The sequence below is a fragment of the Triticum aestivum genome, chromosome 5A, assembly GCF_018294505.1.
Source record: "Triticum aestivum cultivar Chinese Spring chromosome 5A, IWGSC CS RefSeq v2.1, whole genome shotgun sequence".
Classification (NCBI taxonomy): domain Eukaryota; kingdom Viridiplantae; phylum Streptophyta; class Magnoliopsida; order Poales; family Poaceae; genus Triticum; species Triticum aestivum.
The window spans coordinates 633,457,359-633,476,186 of NC_057806.1; the positions used below are offsets into that span (position 1 = coordinate 633,457,359).

Consider the following 18,828-nt stretch of genomic DNA (forward strand, 5'->3'; position numbering starts at 1 on the left):
GAGTGGTCCCGATTATTGTCACTTCGGGGGTGCCGGATCATAACACATAGTAGATGACTATAGACTTGCAAGATAGGATCAAGAACTCTCATATATTGATGAAAACATAATAGGTTCAGATCTGAAATCATGACACTCGGGCCCTAGTGACAAGCATTAAGCATAGCAAAGTCATAGCAACATCAATCTCAGAACATAGTGGATACTAGGGATCAAACCCTAACAAAACTAACTCGATTACATGATAAATCTCATCCAACCCATCACCGTCCAGCAAGCCTATGATGGAATTACTCACGCACGGCGACGAGCATCATGAAATTGGTGATGGAGGATGGTTGATGATGACGACGGCGACGAATTCCCCTTTCCGGAGCCCCGAACGGACTCCAGATCAGCCCTCCCGAGAGGTTTTAGGGCTTGGCGACGGCTTCGTATCGTAAAACGTGATGAATCCTTCTACTCTATTTTTCTCTCCCCAAAAGTGAATATATAAAGTTGGAGTTGAGGTCGGAGGAGTTCCAGGGGGCAGGCGCGCCCCCTGGTCTTGATCTTTTGCCAGTATTTTTTATTATTTCCAAAAAGACGCTCCGTGGAGTTTCAGGTCATTTCGAGAACTTTTGTTTCTGCACATAAATAACACCATGACAATTCTGCTGAAAACAACATCAGTTTGGGTTAGTTCCATTCAAATCATACAAATTAAAGTCCAAAACAAGGGCAAAAGTGTTTAGAAAAGTATATACGACGGAGACATATTAATCTCATTTATGTGCAAAGCCCTATCGACGTAGGCGACAACGAAGACTCCTCTTCCCTCCACGCGATGGTGGATGGCGCAGGCCGACGTCGTAGGGCGGAGGTGTGACGACAAGGAGGGAAAATGTGTGGCAAGGATCACTATGTCTTGAGGTTCATAACGCTCACGGGAGAGGACACATGTGTGGCAAGGAGGGAAAATCATGACGTAATCAATCAACATTCAACAAAGCCCAAAATTTTTGAACCTCGCCGACATATCAACCTTTTGAAATTCCAGAAATTCTTCTAAATTTTGACATATTTAAATCCGTTGATTTTCTTTTGAAGTTAGATCTAAAATTTTGTTTAAGATTAGGCTGGATCAAACACGAAACTTGGAGATTACAAACGTTTCTGAACCCATCGAAACTACAAAAAAAAGGGGAAGCTTCACCGAAACCCGGCTGAACGCGCAAAAAAGGTCGATTTGACAGGGCCTCAGGACTCAAATGTTAGACTATCGTGTATATTTCGCTGTCAAAAAATGATAGCTGCCATAAAAACTTTTAGTAAAATGCCGTCTACCGCGTCATAGTCTTATTTTTGTACAATAAAGCGCGTCACATGCGTGACATGTGTGCTGTCCATTCTAGATGTGTTTGATGCTACAGCCATCCATACGCGCCAACATCACAAGCTTCGTTGACCCCAGTTTCATTTCATACAATTACGCACCAATCGCACCTCACACAAGCTTCTAGTACTCCCTCCGTTTACTTTTGTAAGTCGTTTCAGACAATTCAAAATAGGCTGTTTTACACATTGTCTGAAATGTCTTCAAGGTCTTATAAAAGTGAACAGAGGGAGTACTAATTTAATAGCCAAACTTGTGGTAATCTGACTGTATTTGCAGGAGTAGAAAAGAAGAAAGGAACGTAGATAGTTTTTTTCCCTTGAGCAAAGGAAGATAGATAATTAAATCATCGACGGTACGGAGAAGGCACGCGGCTGCTGAGCCCGACGAGGCAGCTAAGCTAATCAATCCATCCCTCGCTTAACCCTGAAGAAACCAACCCCGGAAAAGTTGAACCGACAAACGACCCACCAGGAGGGAGCCAGCCAGACCAGAAGGGGTCTCCACGCGGTGGGCGGAAACATTTCGGGGACCGTTCCGCAAAACGTCCACCTACCAAATTTGATTTCCCTTTTTCTTTTACCACCCCCACCACCCCCATTGCCCCTTGCCCCTCCTCCCACTCCACCAAAGCGAAACCGACCTTTCCCCCTTCCCCTCCCCTCCCCTCCCCTCCCGCAGCAGCCTCGCCGAGATCCAATCCGGCAGCCCCCCTCCCCCGCCGGCGGCGAGCTCCAGCGGAGAGGCGGCGAAGCGCGCGGGAGGAGCCATGGGCCAGCAGTCGCTCATCTACGCGTTCGTGGCCCGCGGCACGGTGGTGCTGGCCGAGTACACCGAGTTCACCGGCAACTTCACCACCATCGCCTCCCAGTGCCTCGTCAAGCTCCCCGCCAGCAACAACAAGTTCACCTACAACTGCGACGGCCACACCTTCAACTACCTCGTCGAGGACGGCTTCAGTGAGTCGCCCGCCTCCCCTCCCCTCCCCTCCGCCCCGCCCGATCCTTGCTTCCCTCCGTCCGGTTCGTCGCGGGCGTGATCTGATCCGCGTGGATCTGGTGCGACGCGCGCTCGATTTGGGCTCGCCGGGCGTAGATCTCGCGGATTCGCTGGATTTGCGGCCGGGTCGTTTCGATTGCTGCTGCCGATCGGCTTGTTGCCGCGCGAACTTCGTGCGGGAGGTTGTTGCTCTCGCCGTTTGGTACCAGGCTTCTAGTTTAGTTGGTCGCACGCTGGGTATCGGCCAGTTCGAGTTTGGTAATACTTGGTCAATATCGTGCTATGCAGTCAATATATTGTGGTTGCTCCTCTTATCCCACGCCTATGGGGCCAGTGGTTGTAAGAGCTGCAATAGCCGACCGACATCAGCAGTAAAATAATCAAGTACATAGTGCCGGCTCTGGATATCTGTGCTATTTATAGTAGAGGGCAGACTGTTAGTTGCTGGCTTGCTAGGCATGTGTATGGAATGCCAGCACATATTTATGCTAATTTGGCAGTTCATTTGTTGCTGCTTACATGTCGTGATATCTATTTATAGTAGAAGGGTAGATGGTTCATTGCTGGCTTGCTAGACGTGTGTAGCAAATGGCAGCCTATATATGCATGGTATAGGCTTCCAGATAAGCAATGCCCCTTAATAATCTATTAAAAAGTAATATAGATGTATCAACATTTCCGAGTTTTCTAATGGGTGTGAGTGCCATTTATAATGCTATTTTCATACCCTTGATCTTTTTGAAGAGCAAGTAGATAGGGAATTGGTTAGAAGATGTTTTCACCAGTGATAAATTAAATCAACCTACATAAGTGTGTAGCATGTTTCAGCCTTTTATGACAGCAGATCACATTACGATGGGCCATCTAAGTTTGTATAAGCATTTCATGGATAATATTTCTACAACCGCAAAAGTATTCGAGTATTGATCTGCAAGCACCATAAGAATGAATATTCCCTTGCACGGTATTTATGAAAAATCAATTCACATAGATGTTCCTCTCTGATTGGACTGTAGATTTGATGCACTTGTTTGTTAAGTGTAGCCTTTGGCACTTTGCAACAACACTAGTCTTTGCTTTTGTCGCACATGCCCAGTGGAAGCTTTAAAACTGTTTCGAGATTTGCATTAATGTGGAAACTATAATGCTCTCTCAATCCATATTTAGTTCTGACATTTGGCTTCTACTTGTGAATATTCAATAGTAGCATTTTACTGTACACAGATGCACTTTTTTAAGTGTATAGCATCAGTAGAGTACATCTCATTGCCAGTCTAGCAATACCGTTCATACATTACATGATTATGTTCAAATGTTCAAATATAACATTTGTGAAACCTTCATTAGTTAAAGTCAAAAGTCACAACTGATTGTGTACTGAGGTAGTAGAAGACAGATGTGATGATGTAGTGGAAATTAACATTACCGACTAATTTTGTTATATTGCTGCGTTTTTTTCTAGTGCTACTATGTGAATTTTAATGCTCAATTCCTTCAAACCCGTTTTCCAACGACCACATTGCTTATAGCAGTGACAATACTGCTGGGAAAAATTGATAAAGGAACTACTGTTGAAATATATTAAGCAACTGATTTTTTGCAGACATAGCACTTCTCTAAAAATGAAGATAATGCTTGTTTCTCTCCTTGGTTGAATTATAATTCCAGAACACTACATTGCATTTGTTGATGTTGCTAACTTCCAAGTCAAAAAACTATGATGCTGACATCATGCTTTCATCTGCAGCATACTGTGTGGTTGCTGTGGAATCAGTGGGGCAACAGATGCCAATTGCTTTCTTGGTTCGGGTTAAGGACGATTTCAGCAAAAGATATGCTGGTGGGAAAGCTGCTACTGCTGCACCAAGCAGCCTCAACAGAGAGTTTGGGTACGTGTGTGCTTTTGGCAGTGTGGGGCTATTTAAAATATATGGCCTTACTTTGCTCATTTTGTGTGAATGTTTACTGTTGTAGGTCAAAACTCAAAGAGCACATGCAGTACTGTGTAGACCACCCTGAAGAGATAAACAAGCTCGCTAAAGTGCAAGCACAAGTTTCAGAAGTCAAGAACGTGATGATGGAAAACATTGAGAAGGTACATCTTTGTACTTTGCAGATATACTGAAGGTATAATTTGCAGGAAGTTTCTGATCCTAAGTGTACTTCTAAAATTCAGGTTCTTGATCGCGGGGAGAAGATTGAGCTGCTTGTTGACAAGACAGAGAATCTCCGCTCACAGGTTTTAATAATTGACACATTCTTTAATCCCGCTCCGCTCACAGGTTTTAATAATTGGCACATTCTTTTATCCCGCCCTGTACTGGGTACTGTACTTTAATTGGGTTCGATTCCAAGCTGTTATTATTTATTGTTAGTACCAGGATAATTAGGCTTGGTTCCAAGCTGTTATTGTATATTAGCAAGAGTACAGAAAGGTCACAATTGAAGCAGTTAAGATGGATCCAGCTTTATACTAAACTGTAGTTATGGTAAGTGGTCAAGCCAACTACTGGCACACTTAGTAGTTGTTGTGTTAGGTGCTCTTGATATGCTCAAACTACTCAGGCGTAACTGGCTAATACTTCATCGAAGAAGGCTGGCTAGTACTCCCTCTGTCCCATAATATAAGATGTTATTACCTATGTTTTTAAGGCGACGCCTAGGCGTCGAGCCCCCCCCCCCCCCCCCCCCCCCAAGCGCTTTGCAAATATGTCCGCTTTAGGCGTCGAGGCGCCCCCCCTAGCGCCTTAAAGCAAAGCGTCGCCTTAAAAACATAGGTTATTACATCCAATATGTGAGACGGAGGGAGTACTTCTTATGGATGACTAGAGACCTCCCTAGGTTATATCAAAAATTGTTTTCTCCTATAGCTGATAAGGACTTTAAGGTGATTGAATATGTCATCTTCCTGTAATTCCTACTTCCGTTGGTGAGAACAGTTACATATTTGTTCAGGTAACGTTGGATAGGATTTATTACTAATGGAGCATTAATTATTTCTGCTGTTACGATAAGTTAACTGTTATTTTTCCTCTACAAGAGTTTTAAGTGTTTTCCTGCTATTGCTCTAATGGTAATGACCAGTTATATCTCCAAGTTGATGTGTTCTTGTGATAAGGAGACACAAACGACCATAATGTTGTTCTTAAGCTTGGGCATCAAAATTTGAATTTTGAAGTTGATGTTCTCCTGGCTGATACAACGCCGCCCATCTTAGCATCCTGGTCTTATTCTGGCGAGCCAAAACATTGCCTAGTGTTGAGCTTTTGGGTATTTCAAAAGGATAACATGATATTGCTACTCAATTTTGATCATAAAGTTTGCATAAACATACCATGTGTTTCCAATTATGCTTCAGTTGGATGTCTGAAACAGCAATTGTTATCTAAGATTTTTAATGGTGTGCATGCAATTTCAGGCCCAAGATTTCAGGCAGCAAGGAACACAGGTGAGGAGAAAGATGTGGCTACAAAACATGAAGATCAAGCTGATTGTCCTGGGCATCATCGTCGCGCTCATCCTCATCATAATCCTGTCGGTGTGCCATGGGTTCAACTGTGGCAAGTCCAAGTGAGGACTACTCGAGGTCGTGAGACACATTCAACTGTCCTTATATTACTGCTGATTCGAGCAAAACCCATATATGGTGCTTAGTGTTCTTTCTTCTCTAGTGTGCGCTGGCCCGGGCCGCGGTGCCTGTGGGTGGGTCTGTGTTTTCGTTGTCGTCGTGTTGGGATGTTCGCTTACCGCCGGATGGGTGGTGGCTGGGTCGGCGGGTCGTGTATTTTTGGACGCTATGTATGTATAGCTTGGATCTTGACATCTTTGTTCTATTGTTATATGATGATGAGGATGAGTAGTAGATTTACTTAATTGGAGTCGGAATTATGTGGATGTGTCTGCTTTGGTCTCTCTTGTTGGGGGCTGGAGCTTGTGCTTGTCTGACCACGACAAGCCTGGCCTTGGCTTCTACGCGTTGGCCAGTTGCTCTCATATGCCGTGTCACTTTCGTTGCTGCGACGTAGATGAACCTTGTTGCGTTCTGCTGCATTCACCCGGTTTATTTGCATAGCTTGGGGTCATATCCCTTCCCGTTTGCTGTTAATAGAGGCCAGTCTGATAGCAAATGTATTCGGCAATCCATGGGCGTGTAACGGAGGGATATGCGTACGCTGTTCCGGCGTGGGACGACTGTGCAGTGATATCACCCACCGCTTGCTGCGATCCTTCAGCACGGAGAACATGACTGCACAATACTTCGGTTTTACTGTTGCATTTTTTGGCCCTGTAGCCTACTGTAGCAGCCTGGGGCCCGGGGCATGGCCCAATCCAAGCTCCGCCCCACACAGGAGCAAGCACGGGATGATCATCACGATTTTATTGCTGCGGCATCTTGGTTTATACATCATGTTTCTTCGATGGATTCGACAGAAATGATAGCTATTCAGAATGGATTCTACTTACTAGCTAAGATTGGCTATAGCAGTTTACAGATTAAACCGGACAGCTCAAACGCAGTTGAGGCTCTAAACCTTTTTCTTGGGCCAGAAATCGGCAATTCTTTTTGAGTGCAAGGAAATGTAACAAAATGCTCCAGGGAAGCTAATAGTGTAGCTGATTGTATAACAAAATCATCTCATTCTAGTGGACCCTCTGAGGTTTTGGAAGATGCAATCTCAGACTATTTCTCACCTTAATGTAAACGACCTGGCATTATCTGCGAAATAAAGTACTCTCTGTTAAAAAAAAACCCACCGCCTGCTGCGATTTCCAGTTGCCTACAGTATGACACGTTTAGTTGCTGCTGCTACGCACGCACTGAACACCGCTCATCAGTCAGTGCCGGCCATTGTTCGGTGAGCCTGCCCTGCCCCGCTTTGCGGAACATCCAGAGCTTGAACCAGAGCTTTCATTGGCTGGCTGCATCTGCTTACCTGCCTGCCTTCCTGCACCTCAGCTCAGGCAGCGGGGTGATCACTGCAGCTGCACCTGCACGGACTATGATGATTCTGACGGCAGCTTCAATTCTGTCCATTAAATCAGACAACGTGTCCGTGGTCAGTGGATAGTGAAGCAGCCATCCAACCCATCGCCTACGCACCTGCCCCCTTTCTTAAAAAGAAAAGTTAATCAAATGTCTGTCATTCAGCCTCATTTTAAATCATTCGATCGATGGCAATTAGAGCTAACTCCAATTTCGTATGTGCGCGTTCGTTTGGGTCATGATGAACAGAAAAGTTGGCCCAACACAATGACCCAAACAGATGCGCGTCCGCTTTTTGTCCGCCTGTCAATCCATTTACGACTCATTTTTTAGCCTGATTTACGTCGGCGCAAACAAGAGACGGGCGCGCGGACTGCGCACCAACTACTCCTCCTGGCCCGCCAATCGGTGGCAAAGCATCCATTATTCCCTCAATTTCCCAAAAACCCTCCCGCCCGCGCGCTCCTGGCCGTTCGCCATGGACGACGCCCTCGATGTCGTCGTCGGCGGCCTCGCCTCCCTCGTCTCGTCTGGTCTCGCCTCCGCCCCTTCCGGCAAAGGCAAACCCCACGCCCCTTGCAAGACCGCTGCACCGCCCAAGAAGAAGCTGACGCCGGAAGAGCGGGTCGTGCAGTCGACTAAGAGGAAGGGCCGGAGGCACGCGGCGGGCGCAAGGAACGAAGCAGCGGCCCTCACCGCCGCCGCACAGCAGGAGGACAGTACTAATGCTCGCGTCGCGGCGGCAATGAGGGAGGCCTTGATCTACCTAGGGTTAAACCCTGGTGGGGCTTGTCAACGCCGCTGTGGCTGCGGCTAGCACCGGCTCGTCCGCGTTTCCTCGGATGGTGCTGCTGGAGTCGCCGCACGCGTCAGCGACGCACCCGATCCCCGGCTTCCACGTCTACCCGCAAGCCTCCTGAGTCTCCGGGGAATGCTCGCTGGAGGTGAGCGCGGTGGCTCCTTTCACGCCCACGCCCATCGACCTCAACGCCACGCCGGTGGCCTGTGCCACGTCGTCCGGAGGGACCAGGAAATGCGCGTCGGCGATGCACCCGATCCCCGGCTTCCACGTCTACCCACTATCCTCCCAACTCTTTGGGGAATGCTCGCCGGAGGTGAGCGTGGTGGCTCCTTGCATGCCTGTGCCCGCGCCCATCGACCTCAACACCACACCGGTGACCGGTGCTTTGTCGTCCGGAGGGACCAGGAAACGCACGCGGGAGATGCCAGCCGACGTGCTCACCGACACCCGTAACCTGTTCGACAGAATGCCGGCGGCTGCCACCGACGAGACGACCAACCGTTTAATGGAGAACATCATCTTCGAGGGTGGTGCGGCGGCCGCTAGCGGTGCCACCGCGGCTGGCTACGATCCCGATGAGACCCAAAGCCAAGACGGTCGAGGGCCGTTCACGCCGGCGACCTATGATCAAGCTGGCATGCACGGAGCTTCGAACCAAAGCGATCTCGCTAAAGAACATGAGATCAGTAGGTGGTCGATACTCTCTTGTTCGTGATCGCACATTGGGCATGCTCCCTAGTGCAGAAGACCCTTCTGTTGGGAATCGTTGCATGGAAAACGAAAAAAAATGTCCTGGAGCTGGACGGCTTCCCGCTGGACCACGAGTTTTCGGAGGACTATGGCCAAGAGGAAGAGGATGAGTTGTACATCGACTGGGAGCCTTTGTTCGAGGACGAGCTCGCCAACCAAGCCGTCTGGGTGAAACCGAAACGCAAGAGCAAGCGGACAAAGGCATACATAACGGCTGAGGACAAGCTCCTTTGTGAGTGTTGGAGGGACATTGGGCAAGGCCCCAAGGTTGGCGTCGAACAAAAGGCATCAACCTTTTGGATTCGTGTCCATCGTGAGTACCATGATGAGTGATCTATGGCAGCATGCACCATCTTTTTTTGTATGCCGACAAGTGTGCTGGCATGACCACAACCGAGATGGCGTGGTCAAACTCCTGACCTTTTTTGTGTGCTGGCATGTGTGCCGGTCAAGCGCGCAAGCAAGAACTGTGCGATAGTATTTTTGGAAGCTGGCATTGTATGCCGGCCGCTGGCATGGTGCCGACGATGAACTTTGGGCGGCGGCATGGCCACTGGCATGATCTATGGCCGCAAGCCTTTTAAATTTGTAGATGGACATGAAATGGGTATGTTGCGTTGGACGCACGGCTGACCCAGAAAGAAAACATGGCGGACGTCGAGCGGGCAACCGACCCAAACAGACGAAAAGCTGACAAAATGACACAAGTACATGTTTAGCAACGTTATTTTTCTTTGGAAACTCAAACTTATTACTCACTCCGTTCATTTTTATAAGTCGTTTCAGACAGGTGAAATTGAGTTGTTTTACGCAATGTTTGAAATGTCTACAAAGCCTTATAAAAATGAATAGAGGAGTACTTAATTAAGAAAGTACAGGAAACGTTTTGATGGATGACACTGGGGATGCCCTAAGCGGCTATCTGACTGCATGTCGCAGCGGACGTAGTGGCGCGCCCTGGGCATTGCAGAGCTCGCGTATAGTCCCAGCTGCGTCTGTCGTGCCAATCCACGCGCTCCCCTCTTCTAGGCCGGCCGTAGCCGGTGCGACGCATTTGCTGCCGCATTTACGTGCCCCTCCCCTCGCTCTTCTCCATTGCTGCCGCTGCAGCAGCATCTGCATCTGCAACACGCGAATTGAAGACGGCTCCTGCCTCAGACCAGCAGCCCATGGTGATGGATGCCCCTAGCGTGTTGCAGCTCCTATCCTCGCTGGCCGCTCGCCGCTCGCCTAGTCGTTCTCCCTCGCTGCCAACTCATAAATGGCGCCCATCAGGTGCCGTACCTGGAACACCCGATGCCGATGGAGTGCAAGCTAGCCGCGCCACGTGACGCCGCTTCAGAGCTCGGCCTGGCCTTGACCGGGCACCGCCATGAATGGCCAGCGGTTGCCCGACCGAGCACATTTCCATTCCCAGCTCTAGCAAGCGCACAGTGGACAGCGCCCGGACCGACGTGGCGCCGATCTCGAGGCCCGATTCGCATCAATGCCGGTCGATCGCCGGACGTACGCACGCGGGTGGATCGATCTCTGCCGCCTACTATCATGCTGCGTGCGTCCTGGGCTACAAATTAAAGATGGATCTCCGCCGAAAGTACTGTACATGCATGATGCCTTCGACTAGGGCGTAGTAGTAGTGTAGTACGTACGGCCGGGTTCGTCTTCAGTTCCAGTTCGTCACCGCGCAGTGGGATGGACTCGTTTACCTCGCTGGCTGGCTGGCTGTGTAAGTAATATGGCGTACGAGGCGTTTATGGCAGGCGCAAACGCGGACGACGCAGCATGGAGAGCAGATGAATCAGGCCATCAGGGGTGTGTGAACTGATTCACGTGGCTATGTAGATAAATCCCGGCCCCTGTTGCCATAATATCGATCACACTCACACGTATTTACAGGCGCGCCTAAATCCTTCACTCCGGCATGAACCGTCTAGTGCTCTGTAATGCTATTTTATTTATTTTGAAACAGAAAACGTGAACACTACATGCTCGTATGAATGTTTTTGGTACAGAAAACGTGAATGCATGCTACCCCACGAAAAAAATGGCTAGTACGTGAATGCTGAGATCAACACTGGGTACACTCAAGCGAACTCGACCTCAGTTCATAAAGTCCACATGCATTGAGGGCAATTTTTGTTATGGTGACTAATTTCAAGCTTTGAATTGTTAGCACGAACACGAATCGCCCGCTTTCTTCTTCGGGTTAATTTGATAAATACCACTCCAATTATGGCGATTCTTCCTTTTGGTTTATAAATTTTTCCCTCTTCAGTTAACCCGAGCATTTTGTCAGCTGCAATTTAGTAGTACTGTATACTAGTATGAGGTATAACCTTGCCTCTTTCCCTATGTTAATATTGCCACGTAGACAAAAGAGACGCGCACACACGAAATGAACACTGGAGTTTGGAACACTGCGAGGACACCGAGTTGAGTTGAGGACACCACGAGAATCACACGTACTACATACCATTAGCAGCTAGCTAGTCGGATACACAGGTAGTTCACACGACCAAACACAACCACACAACAGTCACAAACCCTGACTGGCCACACACACACTCCCAGCGAATCAGCTACTTCTCGTACACGGACCTGAAAACTAAGTACTACTGCGCATATACCTTGCGCCATACCATGACAACACCCTAGGTCCAAGGAAACAAGTGGTCAAAGCTAGTGCGATCCACCATGAGCTAGAGCGCCACTTCGTCACGTACATGTATGCACGTCCCAGAGCGCCCAAGCTAGCTCGGCCACCGCGGCGTACTCAAGGCGTGACGCCGCCGTACCCGCCGAACGGGGCGCTGCCACCCCCGAAGCCTCCGAAAGGGATGCCGCCGGCTCCCCCGACGCCGCCGAACGGGCCGACGCTCCCCACGCCGCCCCCGACGCCGCCGAGCGGGCCCGTGACGCCGGTGAAGACGCCGGCTCCGTTGTTGCCGAAGCCACCGCCGTAGCCGCCGCCGACGGCGGGGAAGCCCGGAAGGTCCCCCATGGCTCCCACGCCCACGAACAGGTTCTTCGCGTCCGCCGCGCCGGCTCCTCCTGCACCGGCGCCCTTCTCCGTGGCGGCGGCGGCCGGAAGTGAGGCCTCCGCCACGCCGCCAGCTGCAGCGGGCATGGTCCTGGCAGCCCCGACGGCGTGCGCCGCCAGCGCGAGGCAGAGCAGGAGAGAGGTGGCAGTGCCTGAGCCCTTCTTGGCCATGGCGCCGCTCTAGTCTAGCAAACCAGCTACGGATATCGGTTCTACTCGCTCTCTCTTGTGTTTTCTGCGCGTGAGATCGTTGCTACTGGTGCACTTGGCGTGCCGATGCTTGCGGTTTAAATAGGCCGAGAGGGAGGAGGAGAGGAGTACGTACGGTGGGACGGAGACTCGACCGGGGCATGGGGAGGGGCGTGGGGTGCAGTCAATGTTTGTTCAGGGATCAGGATGGCCAGTAAAAATCTCGGTGGAGTGGGAGGTAGGCGAGGCGCGATAATGCCCGGGAAGTGGGCGGAAATACCCCTTGGTTTCTCGGTAGTGTATGTACACCCAGTTTTTGATTTTTTTTTTGAAAAAAGTCAAAACAGTTCAGAAGTTTTTTTTTAATAAACTTGATTTTTTTGCATAAATTTACGTGAATAAAAACCCAACGTCGACTTCCGGGCAAAAAAACATTTTTTTGCTATGCTATATACAAGTCACTATTCATACTATTTTGTCCAATCCTTTTATTTTTTTCGCCTTGAAGTCAACGGGGTTTCTTTTGTGGAATTATTTTATGAGTACAATGGAAGATCAGGTTTATTTCAAAAATATTTTCAAAAGTTTTTGACTTTTACTTTAGTTACTATTTTTTTTTCAAAACGAGGTGTATATACACCAAGGAACCAAACATCCGCGCCCGGGAAGTGGTGGCCAATACGACAAATTGATGGTATTTCTACAGGCTGGGCTTGTAAATTCTGGACTTGGACTTGAGCGGTCCAGTCGTTTTTTTGGTGCCACTTTTTGGATCTGCTTAATATAATCTTCATTGTTGGACCCACTAATAAAGTTTGTAGTGAAATTCACAGGAAACCAAGTTAATACAAATTATTATTTTATATATATGTTGAAAGCTAATACAAATTACTCATTCACTTGGGAATACTTTGAACATTAACCAGTCCCCTAAATAACGTCACTATTAAATTTACACATATTTTCAGGGGCAAGGCTCTTTGACCCAGCTGTGCACCTAACTAGTTGGATCGGAACTTGAACTATTCAGCCTTGGTTTGCTTTTTGTGTGTGTGTGTGTGTGGGGGGGGGGGGGGGGGGGGCAATAAGATAGATTTCACCACGTTTAGCTCAAAGACATGTAGTAGCATTTGAGAAAAGAAAACGAATCAATAGCATTTAAAAAATCTACCCAAAACATCGTCCACATAAAAGTTCTAGCAAATTGAGGCAAGTTCCCAACTTACGATGTCACTACTACGGTCAACATGGCAAACATATTTGGCATATTGTGCTTCTTCAAAAGATTGCTTGATGGATATTGTGGGGTATGCATATTTGTGTGCTTTTATTTGACTATCAGCTATGGATCATGTAATACACACAGCGAGGCTACAGATTGGGGGCCAGAAATGAAAATCTAAGCTTCTAAATTCTGGACTGACTTGTGCCGCAAAGGCCAACTTTTGAAAAGTCTCAGGGCACAATATGTTTGTTGCAACCATTTTCATCGTTGGATCCAATGACATAGCTTCGAGTGCATCAGTGGAAACCAAAGCATTATAAATTAGGAAATTTAATTCATACTATTTTGAACCTTAATAACTCGACTAACCAAATAACATTATACCATTGAAGCTAGACTAATTTTCAGGGGTCGGTGCTCAGTTGACACCAAAAATCTCCGACATAGCTAGCCGGATCAGAGATTGAACCATTCACTTGCATTACAGCAATAAGTTGAACATAAATTTCACACATTCATGCTAAATACATCTTAAATTTGAGAATATAATCAACATGATTTCAAAATCGACACAAAGCATGACCCACTAGTGAAATAAGAGTATAAGACGAGTTCCCAACTTACAAGTTCACACCTATCTGAACCTTGCCCACATGGTTGCATGCCCTAAGAGATAAGTGCATATTTCAACCCTCAACTCATGTCCTAGTCTAATTTACATTCCACAACTTCAAAACCGATCAGGACACAACCCTGAACTTCCAATACCATTCAATTTATCCAGTTGACGCGGTCAAGCAACGGTTTTGCTGTGATGTGGCACCCGGTCCCACATGTCATGGTAACCCATACAAACATTAAAGACAAGTACAAAGTAAATAGAGTCCAAGGGCTAAATTAAAAAAATCCCCAAAAGGATAGGAATTTCTCTTTCTTCACTGCGTAAGCCGGGGTTCTTTTAGCCGCCAGCGCCCAGCGCTGCTTGGAGTTGGTAGGGACGACGTCCCCAAGCTCGCTCCCAAACGTGCCGCCGAGCCCGTCTCCCAGACGGCTATCGCCGGTGGCTGAGGGAGGAGTGCCACGTCCATGACACAGTGGTCCTGGGGACCATGCAGTCGGGCGGAGTTTCACGTGACGCCATAGAGATACACCGCCGTAACGAGGAGAACGACATGGTGGGTGGGTTGATGCGTTATCGGGAGGTGTGTCGACCACCGTCCCATGAGCCATATATACTCAGACGCCCCGTGTGCATCCAACACGTGCACAGACGTTATCCTAATCCTCCCCAAACTACATCACCGGTTGCCCCCCACTACTTCCTCTGTACTAGGAAGTTGTTGGGCCCTCAACTGCAGGGTTCGTAGCGAACAACAATTTCCCTTAAACGGCCTCGAAGTTCATCAAACCGACATGAGTTAAGCGGCACAACCAATGACCAGTACTTGTACACACAAACAAGTCTAACCTGACAGAGTAAAGAAAATAATCTAAACACAAATTAGTAACAAGATTAAATCTAACACTTTGCTAGTAGTTATAAAGGATTAAATGCAACGAAAACAGGGAAAAAAACTTTACGTGCCCCTCTCTTCTCGTCGCTCTGCTGCTGCTTGCTGCAGCATCTCTGCCGCGTGCGCATTCATGTCAGGCTCCGGTCTGAGGGGGTGTTTGTTTCCAGTGACTTTTTTATGTAGGGACTAGAAAAAGTCCCTTTTAGAGACTTTTTTATCAAACGGGAGAGACTTTTTAAGGACTAAACTAGCATTTGGGACTAAATGAATAAAAACTCTTAAGGAGAGTCTTTTTTGGGATTTTTTCAATAATGCCCCTTCATGCACCCATTGGCCCGCCACCCAATGGTGTTGTTTGATTGTTATTTTTCTATATACTAGGGGCAACATGGTCATTTAATAACATGTAGGAAGGGACTAGGGACTTTTTAGTCTCTGAAAAACAAACAGGAAGAGACTTTTTAAGGACTAAAGACTTTTTAGTTGGGACTAGAAAAAGTCCTACGACTAGAGAACCAAACACCACCTAAGAGCAGCAGCTCATCGTGATGTCCATAGCTTGCTGCAGCACCGCCCCGCGTCCTACTCCCATCCTCGCTCGCCGCTCGCCTCGTCCTAGCATGAGGATCCTCTACCGTTCGGCAGCCTGCCGTTCTACCACTGACATGTGGGCCTGTGGGAAACCTGGCCCATATGTCAGCGGTCCAACGTCACCTAGCGCACGGCAGAGGAGCCGTGTCCCTCGTCCTACGCCTTGTTGCCAACTCAGAATAAATGGCGCCTCTTGCCCTATCACATGGAACACCCGGTCGATGGAGTGCACGCTAGCCGCGCAACGTGACGCTGGGTACGCCGCTTGAGAGCTTGGCCTGCCCCCTTGACCGGGCAAGCTCGCCATGAATGCCATTGGCCGTCCCCCACTGAGCACATTTCCACTCCCAGCTTTCGCAAGTGCACACTGCCCGGACCGACGTGACGCCGACGGCCGACCACGAGGTCGGATTCGCATTACTGGTGCCGGATCGCTGGGCGTACGTACGTAGTACGTGGGTGGGTTCATGCGTCGAGAGATCGGTCTCTGCCGCCTAGCATCTGCATGCGCCTTGGCTTTGAAGTAAAGATCTCTCTCGCAAACTCATGGACAGTCACAATACATCGATCAACTGGAGTTTGGAATAGCGCAGGAGCACATCAACTTGAAAACATCACAAGAATCACACTTGACACAGCTAACCTGGCAAACATATTTGCCATATTGTGCTTCTTCAAAAGATTGCTAGATGGATATGTGCGGGGTATGCATATTTGCTGTAACGTAGATCAAATTTAGAAGAGAAATATAGCCTAATTAACATGGCGAAATACCCATTTCAGATAGACGCCCAAGTACAATTTATCCTTGGGGGTATAAATTTCCACTGAATTAAGTGATATGTGATCTCTAAACTAATACAACACTAGTATGTGTCTAATAATCTCATGTTAGATGATGTATAAGTGAATTTACCTAAAATAAACTACAATATATATTGTCCTACCTTGCAATATTTCTAGCAATATGCCATGCATCGCGTAATGGTGTGCGCATATGTAGTAATGTGCACCTCTAATGCACTAGAATTTGACACTTCTGAGAACTTGTACATAAGCTAGAAATAGCAAACGATCAAAACTGATATGAATTGGATAAGCAAATCAAGTCTCAAAGATACCTACAAGTAGGACAAAGGATGAACCGCATTCACGTGAGTTGGATTTATGTTTGCACCAAACAATAAATGTCCATGAATAACAATGACGACCAACTATCCTCCAAATAAAATGCATTTCGAACTTGCTAGGAGGTGGTCGGTGAGGCATGTGCATGTCCATATTAGCAACCGCATGCAGTAGATATGTACAGTCTGGTCACACGAATAGGTTGAACCATCGGGCTCTCATGTTCCTTAGCCCCAGTAAGTTTAATTCTCGGTGGACAAGTATCGATCATCGAAACAATTAGATTGCCGGTGAGCCACACTGGATTAGGAGGTATCGGTAATTACAATTGAAGTTCATCATCTACTGCCCGTTATAGATCAACTAATACAACGAGGCTACAAATTGGGGGCTAGAAATGAAAAATTCAGGGTTCTAGCTAAATTCTGGACTTGGACTTGCGCCCCAAAGACAAACTTTTGAAAAGGCTCAGGGCGCAATTTGTTTGGTGCAACTATTTTCGTTGTTGGATCCAGACAGAGCTTTGAGTGAATGAGTGGAAACCAAGGCATTATAAATTAGGAAATTTAGTCAAGAGTATTTTGAACCTTAATCACTCGGCTACCCAAATAACATTACTATTGAAGCTACACTACTTTTTAGGGGTCAGTGCTCACTTGACAAAAAAAATATCTTTGCACATAGCTAGTCGGGTAAGAGCTTGAACCATTCAACTTCCCTTTCAGCAACAACTGGAACATAAATTTCATGCATTCAGGTTAAAGGCATTTGTCATTTGAGAAACGAATCAACATGATTGCTCCTCAGAGCATCTCCAACAGCCGCGCCAAAATGGCGCGCCCGCGGTAAACTTGATTTTTAGCACGCGCGGAACAGTTTCGCGCGCTCCAGCGGTGGCTGCAAACAAGTGCGCGGGGGAAACAATGGCGCGCGCACGGGAAAGGGCGGCAGCTCGTGCGCTACTTTTGGCGCGCCGCTTCCGGCGCGCCTATAAATTCCGGCGCTCGCCACGCGCCTATCCACACTGCCACGCGCCTCGTAGCTTCTTCGCCGCTCCAGCGCCTCCACCGCTTCCTCTCCTCGCCGCTCCAGTGCCCCGCCATCGTCGCGCCACCATGCCGCCGCGCTGCCGAGGAGCGTCGGGCTACCGCGGCATCTGCCAGCGCCCCAACGGCTGGTACTCCGTCGAGATTCGGTCCTGCGACGTCCGGCTCGGCCTCGGTACGTTCCAGACCTCGTACGAGGCCGCATGCGCCTACGACGCGGCGGCGTGGTGCCTGGACAGGCGCGCCAGCAGATGAACTCCTAGGATGTCCACACGCGCCAACAGGCGCAGGACGCCCCTCCGCCTCGTCTTATCACGGACCAGGACCGTGCGGAGCACGCTCGGCGGCAGCGCCGCCTGCTCGTCGCCGAGGAGGACGAGCGGGCCATGGCGGAGTGGCGCCGGTGCCACCCGGAGGACGTCGCCAACGATGAAGCCTTCTGGGCAAGGCGCGGCGAGGAGCAGACGGCAAAGCGCCGCGCGGAGCGGTTGGATAGACGTCGGCGGAAGGCCCTGGCGTTATCGCAGTGCGAAATCGCTAAAAATGGTGGGCAGACGATCTTTTCGTCTGATGACGACCGTTGGGAGGACATGTGGCTCGATACTCCGGACCAGACCAGCGAGGATGACGATGTTGATGATGATGACGACTGGGAGTAGGCTGTAGTTGCACTATGTAGTTGCACTATCTAGTATTTTTTTATGTCGTTGCATCGTAGTTTTTTAATCTATCTATGCTATGGAACTATGTAAAATATCTATGTATCATTTTTATCTATGAATTTTATTTATTGTTTTTATTAAAAAAATATACGCAATTTTTAGCGCGCGCTGCATTTTAACGCGGTCGCTGGAGCTACGCGCTCGCGCTCAATTTTAGCGTGGCTGCTGGAGCCAGCGCTGCCGGCCGCGCCAAACCTGGCGAAGGACGCGCGACAAATGAGTTTTTAGCGCGCGGCGCGTTGTGCGGCTGTTGGAGATGCTCTGACGATAATCGTAAGGCTAGCTTTAGATTTGCAGAAAATGTATGGCCGATGATGCCAGACGACATACTCTTGCATCCATATCTTCAAATCGATCATCTGTTGAATACAAGGCCGGGATATATCAAGGGCTTCGCACATGGATTGTTCTTCTCTTCACCGATTAACCGAGGAACATGAGGCATCTTTTGTTGTGCCGCCTC

The 18,828-nt window shown here is 48.5% G+C and overlaps 2 protein-coding genes across 2 annotated transcripts; one reads left to right on the top strand and one right to left on the bottom strand.

Moving 5' to 3' along the window:
- Nucleotides 1–1,971: 1,971 nt before the first annotated feature.
- LOC123105493 (vesicle-associated membrane protein 721) lies at nucleotides 1,972–6,247 on the top strand. The gene is made up of 5 exons (XM_044527574.1): nucleotides 1,972–2,334; nucleotides 4,122–4,263; nucleotides 4,349–4,469; nucleotides 4,551–4,613; nucleotides 5,793–6,247. The coding sequence occupies exons 1-5, from the start codon at nucleotides 2,145–2,147 to the stop codon at nucleotides 5,946–5,948; spliced, it is 672 nt and encodes a 223-aa protein (XP_044383509.1). The 5' UTR covers nucleotides 1,972–2,144; the 3' UTR covers nucleotides 5,949–6,247.
- A 5,101-nt stretch (nucleotides 6,248–11,348) lies between these two features.
- Nucleotides 11,349–12,227, bottom strand: LOC123108072 (glycine-rich cell wall structural protein). The gene has a single exon (XM_044529929.1). The coding sequence runs from the start codon at nucleotides 12,119–12,121 to the stop codon at nucleotides 11,684–11,686; it is 438 nt and encodes a 145-aa protein (XP_044385864.1). The 5' UTR covers nucleotides 12,122–12,227; the 3' UTR covers nucleotides 11,349–11,683.
- Between the last annotated feature and the right edge of the window lie 6,601 nt (nucleotides 12,228–18,828).